We start from the raw sequence: 8,038 nt of genomic DNA, 5'->3' as shown, positions 1-8,038 counted from the left end.
TGATTATTCTAGAACTCTACTTGTAAAAAAAAATTCAAATTCTGAAAAATATTAAAACAAAGTTATGAGACAAAAAACGATTTAACTTCCGCCAAAAAGAGAAGTTTAAATCTTTAAGAGATTAGTGAAACAAAATGTAGGGAATAATTGTTGCCAAGAATCTCTAGTTCAATTTATAAATGATTTATGATATGACCTACAACATGTAGAAAATTCTTTTTACTTTACAATATTCATTTTAGTAAATCACGTGTTGCATTTTTACAAAAGTATTGTTTTTGACGTCAACGTTTTTTTACAAACACGTTATTGTTAAACAAAGCTTTATCACATGAGACATTTTTAATTATATAAAATGCATTCATATCTCCCAAAAGTTAGTGTTTTACGGGTAATAAAATGTTTACTAAAAGAAGTTTGCAAAGCAAAAATGTCGGCTAATTAACGGGACAAAATTTTAGGATATTTTGTTCCCAGCCCTCCACCATCGCCATTTTTTGCAAAGCCTCCTCATTTGTCATAGGCATGAACATACTTAAGTTAGGAGTTAGTACAATACGCAAAAGTGTCATATCTGAAACATCAAAAAATCCTGTGCGCGGCCCTGTATATATATATATATATATAAATATATATATATATATATATATATATATATATATATATATATATATATATATATATATATATATATATATATATATATATATATATATATATATATAATATATATATATATATATATATATATATATATATATATATATATATATATATATATATATATACATATATATATATATATATACATATATAATTTAGTAGAAAACCATTTAACAAAATTTTTTTTCATCAATAAAGAATCATCAGAAATGAATGATCAAATTAATAAAACTGCTACCAAAGCTGGTAGGCAGAAGTACGAAGAGCTACTCGTCAGGGATTCCGAAAGCAACCCTAGACGTTTACATGCATATGTAAGAAGCAAGCTGAGCGTCGGTAACAACATTACATCGCTTGAAACAGTCAATAGCAACATCACAACCGATACCGGCAATATAAGCGCATCGTTAAATAACTATTTTCAATCAGTCTTTGTTTTAGAGCCCGAAGGTTCAATGCCAGGTTTTGAAAGTCGTACTGAAGCAGTTTGTGTCATCGATCCAGCAAGTTTCTCTATCGATATAGTACAAAAATGCCTAAACAACCTTGATGAAAGAAAATCAACCGGCTACGATGGATTACATCCAAGGGTCCTTAGTAAATGTTCAACTACCTTTGCCAAGCCTCTTTCGCTTATCTATAAGTGCTTGTTTGCAACTGGTGTAGTTCCTGAATTATGAAAAAAATCGAATGTAACACCTATTTTCAAGAAGGGGAGTAGGCTTAAAGCTTCCAACTACCGGCAAGTCTCGCTCACTTCCATACCTTGCAAAATTATGGAAAGTATTTTACAAAAAAGAATAATGGAACACTGCGTTGAAAATTTTCTAATTTCTCCAAATCAGCATGGCTTTGTTCATCGTAAGGGATGTGTATCAAATCTTTTAGAAACTCGGCATATCATGACGGAAGCAACTCACTGCAGACACGCAGTAGAGTTGAGAGCGTACGGTATTCAAGGCGCTCTTTTGACTGGATCGCAGCTTGGATAAGCAATCGATGTCAACGAGTGGTCATAAACGGCATTACTACTGAATGGAAAGCAGTCACTAGTGGAGTGCCTCAAGGCTCGGTCTTGGGCCCATTGCTATTCGTAACCTTTGTAAACGACCTGCCGGACAGTATTACTCATCATATGAAACTGTTTACCGACGACAGCAAAATAATAGGGATAATTAAAAAGGAGTCGGACAACATCACTCTCCAAGATGACGTTGACAGAGCAGTGAAATGGTCACATATTTGGCTCTTGCATTTCAACGTTGAGAAATGCAAAGTAATGCATGTTGGGCGCGGATGTAACAAGTCAACGTACAAATACTCAATGTCAAACGTCGACGGCACCCGTCGTCCTCTCGAAGAAACCGCAGTCGAAAGAGACCTTGGTGTGATGGTCTCGAATGACCTTAACGTAAGACCGCAAATAGAGTCAGCCGCATCAGTAGCAAATAGAGTGCTAGGGCGACTCAAAAAAACATTTCGCAGTCGCAGTTTTTTTTATGGCGCACTCTGTATCTCACTTATATTCGTCCCCATCTTGAGTTTGCTGTACAAGCCTGGTCACCGCGTTTAAAATCAGACATTGCCATTCTCGAGCAAGTCCAACATCGAGCAACAAAAACAATATCGACTATTAAACACATGACCTATGAAGATCGACTCCAACGGCTCGGTTTAACAACTCTTGAAGAACGCCGCAAAAGAGCAGATCTTATCGAGCGATTCAAAATCACTCATAAACTCGAGCTTGTTAGTTTTGTCGTCCCGCAAAAAATTTCAAAAAGTAAAGATAAGTATATTCTAAGAGGCCACAACCATAAACTAGAACGTCAGATGGTAAAAAACTGCGAGGAGAGGTATAACTTTTTTTCAAATGGAATTGTCGCCCCATGGTATGCGCTTTCGCTAGAAACAGTGAACGCTCAATCCATCAACGCTTTCAAAAACAACATAAGAAAGTAACTTTATAGATACAATTGCTGCTTTGTTTGTAGCTTCTGTATCTCCATGTTCGTCAGCATAGGGGGGCCTAGTGTAGCACCTCTTCATCAAATTATAAATAGATTATTGTATTTGTATTTGATCAATGAATAATAATAATAAAAAAAAAAAAAAACTGCAATTTATACCAAAAATTAAATTACAGGAAGTCGCAGATGTCTTAACTACTTTAATTTTTCACACATTTGAGGAATTTGCTGACACTATTATAAAAAGAATTCTTTAGAAATGATTACTTTTGCTTTTTTTAAAAAATATTTTTCAAAAGGGGATTTAATGTAACTATTATTTGAGCTCATTTATTTTTGTAGTTTTTTAGGAGCAACTTATTTTCGTGCCTACGTTTAGAATTTAATTAATTATTTAAAATTATTTAATTAATTAAATGTACACACGAAAATAAGTTTTTCCTAAAAAACTATAAAAATAATTGATTTTCTACTAATTTATATTATACTAATTGCTCTAATATATGTTATACTAATTGCTCTGTTCTTTTAAGAATATTGAGCACTCTATTTTGTAGAATACATTTTAAAGTAGTTTAAATATAGATATATATATATATATATATATATATATATATATATATATATATATATATATATATATATATATATATTATATATATATATATATATATATATATATATATATCAGGGGCGGATCCAGAGAGGGTTCAAAGGGTGCTCCAGCACCCGTCAACTTTAAACAAGCAAAGTTTACTATTTCGTTGCATTTTTTTATATATAAAAGTTAAATTGTTAAAATATTCTATTCAACTCAAAATTTGCGATTTATTTTTTTGTGAAGGATTTCGAAAATAATTTGTTGTTGTGTTAGCGCTAGCGTATTTTATATATATTTATGTTTCGACTAGGAAACTCCAGTATAGTCGCTTTCTGATTCGCCTGCTCCCCTCAGAATTATTTTTGATTGGCCTGCACCCCTCAGAAGCTATTTTTGATTGGCTTGGTTTCTTAAGCTAATCAAAACTGGATCTAAGGGGTGCTGACCCAATCAGAAAGATCTCTGAAGGGTGCAAGCCAATCACGCATATATCAGAAAAAAGGGTTTTCACTAAACTTTTGGTTAACTCGTATACGAGTTTATACACTTAACCTATAGGTTAAGTGTTCTAAACATGGTGGATTCAATGCTTCAAATCATTTTAAAATGTATTTTAGATGAAAATAGGGTTCAATCAGTAAAAGGAATCGTTTTTATCTAATGTTATTGTCGAAGCTCATAATACTATTAAAGAAAAATTTTTGTTTAATGAAAAATCTAAACTAAGTGTATTGCATAAAATATGCAAAGTTTCAAGTATACAGTTTCCCTTATCTCAATCATTTCGAGCAGAAAGCGATTTTCAACCAGTGAGGTAATAATTTGTTTCTTAAATAATTATATTAATTTAAAAATAAAAAAACAAACTAAATATTTATATGTGTGTGTGTGTGTGTGTGTGTGTGTGTGTGTGTGTGTGTGTGTGTGTGTGTGTGTGTGTGTGTGTGTGTGTGTGTTGATTAATGGTTAAAATAATAGCAAGTAAAGAAATCATATATAACTTTTTTTGCTTAAACATTTTACTACAAACTTATTTTTATTTTAAGCTGAAAGATGTGTAAAATTTTGTCCTAGGTGCTTAAAATTTACAAACATATTTTTCTAGTAAAATTGTGTTCATGCTTAAGTATAATATATTTATATAATATTTCAAGGAGAAAATAATCAATTATGTTATAATTTATTTTATGTTTGAATAATACTAAAATTACATTCAGTAAATGATTTACCAGAAAGTTATTTTATGACTTAAAATTGTGTATATAATTATTTTGTGGCATAACATTAAATTATGTTACCTCGCTCATGTTAATTTTTTGTTTTTTTATTAGAACTTCTCCAAACGGAAACTGTTTATTTAATGTTCTATATCATTAATTGAAAACGAATCTTTGTCAGAATACTTTAGATGTTTGACCGGTATCGAATTATATAGAAATGCAGATTTTTATTCAAACCATCCAATTATTTTTTTTTAAACTGATGTTACCGAATCTCGAAGAATTGATGAAAACACAGCTTTTTCTATTATTATTTCCCAAAAAGCATAGAATTCTTTTTTTAAAAATAATAAAACACTAAGTGTTATATCAGAGTCTATCAATGTTGCAACAAATTATTCTTATTCCTCGTTTCTTACTTTGTGTGCTCTCTCAAGTGTTGTTCGAATACCAATCGAATCATATTATCCTATAGAAAAGGATAGAAAAGAAATAGAAAAAACCGTTTATGAAATATTTTTCAGTTGCACTGTTAGACCATGTGTTGAATATTCTTTAAGCACATCTGTAAAAAAAATACACATAGTTCGTTGCTCTTCAGCTATTGCAGGTTTTAAACAGACCTCTAATATATTTGTAAACAAAGATCACTTTGTTTCTTTAATATCTTTAAAATGTATTCCTAAAAAATACCAAGTTCCTAATATTTTTGCACCGAAAGTAGTAAAATTACCTGAAATTAATCAACTTACTTCTTCAAAATCTAATATCCTGTTTCCTGATTCTACTCAGGAAACAGATATTCTAGATTCAGTTAAAATTTCTTTCCACTTTAAAAAAAAGAAAACAACTTACAATTGATCAATTTACTATTAAGTCACCTTTTCCTACAGACAAAAAAATTTGTGTTGTATCTTTGCCAATCAAATTAAAAAGTTCTTCCACACTATCGACTGCAGAATGTTCTTCAAAATTTATCCATTCACCGAGTAAGGTAAATTTAAACTCTAAAAGTAGTTCTTCTGCTTTTGGAAATAAATGTGAACTATTCTTTGTAAACAAATACGATATCGGGCTCTATGAATCTTATGGAATTAATAAACTAAGCAGTGAAGATAAGTATGGTTTACTAAAAAATGTTTATAAACCAAGCTCTAGTTTTCATTTTGAATCTAATAAATCAGTCGTTCCTTTCAATTCTCTTGGCTACCATTATACTCTTATTTTGCATATTCAGAAATTAGAAGCTTATTGTGTTAATTGTGTTAATTGTGTTATTTTTGGATCTGAAGAATCAAGTCATAATGCAAGTAAACTTGTTCAGCTTTATAAATCTCCGTTTTTTGGCATATTCAAAGGCCATTAATAAGTTTAATACACGTACTGAAAGTTCACCAATTCACCAAACTGCAACTCTAAAGGCAACTAATTTTCGCCAATGTATGGAGCAAAAGATAAATTTTATTGACTTAAATCTCAACAAAGTAGTTGATGAACAAGTCAAGAAAAATAGAGAAATATTAAAACCAATAGTTCTGGCAACTATTATGTGTGGAAAACAAAACATACCTCTCCGAGGTCACAGAGATGATTCATTTTACTATGAGAATGAAAATAGTAACTCTGGCAATCTTCAATCAACTTTGAAATTAATATCTGATTGTGCAGAAAACAATTTGGTGAATTGCTACTCCAAAAAATGCAACATATCGCTCTAAAACTACTAAAAATGAGTTGATTAATATTTGTAATGACATTATAGTTTTTTAATTGAAATGTGAAGTTAAAAAAGCTAAATTTTTTTCAATATTAGCAGATGAAGCATCTGATGTTAGCAATATGGAACAAATGCCACTTATATTACGCTTTGTAAATGATAATTGTGAAATTTGTGAACTATTTTTTGGCTTTATTCCTTGCAACTCAGGCTTGTCTGGAGAAGCTATTGCCAGCCAAATTTTGAATAGTATTAAAGATATGGGATTAGAATTGAAATTTTGTGTTGGTCAAGGTTATGACGGTGCTGGAAACATGGCTGGGAACTGTTCCAGTGCTGCAATAAGAATAAAAACTAATTATCCCAAAGCATTGTATGTTCATTGTGGATCTCATGCCCTCAATCTTTGTGTTGCTGATGCCTGTAACATACAAATAGTTGGCAATATGATGTCAAATGTTCGAGTTATATCTCAGTTCTTTAATTTTAGTCCAAAGCGTTTTGATGTTCTGAAAAAAAATAATTGAAGAAATGTTTTTAAAAGCTCATCCCTCTCGTCTAATAGATGTATGTCGTACAAGATGGATTGCCAGAATTGATGGTTTAGATGTGTTTATAGAGGTACTTCCGGCTATAATTAAATGCTTTGAGCTAATGATTAATAACGATGAAAAGTCTTGAAATCATGACTCAGTGCGTGATGCAAATAATTATTTCTTTGCTACTAGATCTGTCCAGTTTCTTGTTACTTTAGTAGTGGTGTCTCGCTGATTAGAAGTAACAAGACCAATTACAAAACAATTTCAATCTTCAAACTTTGATGTTTTTGCATCACGTGAAAAAGTAAATTTGTTATATCTTGCTTTACAGCGACTAAGATCAGAAATTGAACACAGTCACGGTGCTTGGTATAGTGAGGCAGTTGTATTGGCAGCTAGTGCTGGTGTTTATGAGCACAAGCCTCGTACAATAGGAAAACAACCAAATCGAAATAATTGTCCTAGTGAATCTATTAATGAACAAGAAAGTTATTAAAATTCCTTTTCTTGACCATTTATCATCCCAGATTCAATTAAGTTTTTCTAATAGAAACATTGCTGTTTATAATGGATTCTTTGCAATGCCAACTAACGTTTTAAATGTTGCTGAATGGAGAAGCAACTTTCTTCTTTTTTAAAATGAGTATGAGGATGAACTTTTGGAACCACGCTATATCATGACCGAATTGAACATGTGGGAAGATTATTGGCGTAGTTTTAAAAATTCTCTTCCAACAACTCTAACCAAACTCCTTCCTCTTATTGATAGAATAACTTTTCCTAATATATTCACCTTAATTCAAATTCTTGCAACTATTCCAGTAACAACATGCACTTGCGAAAGATCAATCTCTGTTATTCGTCGTTTAAAAACCTATCTACGTAACACAATGCCACAGAATAGATTTAATAGTCTTGCTTTAATGCACGTTCACCAAGATATCAGCATTGATGCAAATGAAATGATTGATTGTTTTTCTAGGAAAAATCCTCGTAGAATGAAACTTGTAGATATTTTAAATTCTGATCCAATTTAAACTGTTTTATTTAATAATATAAATATATTGTTTACTGTTTTATATATTTAAAAGAGCGTTATGGCGTATTAAATGACGTACTAATATGATGCATTACTTCAGTTCAAAAGTGAACTATTTTAAAGCTGTAATTTAAATAGTGGTCCTAGAAAGTTCTGCAGTTTTTTTTGTATTATTTAATATCATTTTTATCAAATATCATCAAAATTCTTGAAAAATTAATGTATTCTCCTATCTACCACTTTCTTGATAATTCTAAGTATTTCTACGGCCGCCAGTTTAGATTATGTT

General features: G+C 30.8%; 1 protein-coding gene across 1 annotated transcript; it reads left to right on the top strand.

Annotated features, from left to right (window-relative positions):
• The first annotated feature begins 7,387 nt into the window (after positions 1-7,387).
• LOC136078628 (52 kDa repressor of the inhibitor of the protein kinase-like) lies at positions 7,388-7,747 on the top strand. Its single transcript, XM_065794411.1, has one exon. The coding sequence runs from the start codon at positions 7,388-7,390 to the stop codon at positions 7,745-7,747; it is 360 nt and encodes a 119-aa protein (XP_065650483.1).
• Positions 7,748-8,038: the final 291 nt, after the last annotated feature.

The sequence above is a fragment of the Hydra vulgaris genome, chromosome 03 (assembly GCF_038396675.1).
Source record: "Hydra vulgaris chromosome 03, alternate assembly HydraT2T_AEP".
NCBI classification, from domain to species: domain Eukaryota; kingdom Metazoa; phylum Cnidaria; class Hydrozoa; order Anthoathecata; family Hydridae; genus Hydra; species Hydra vulgaris.
This window is presented reverse-complemented; position numbering and strand designations above follow the sequence as displayed.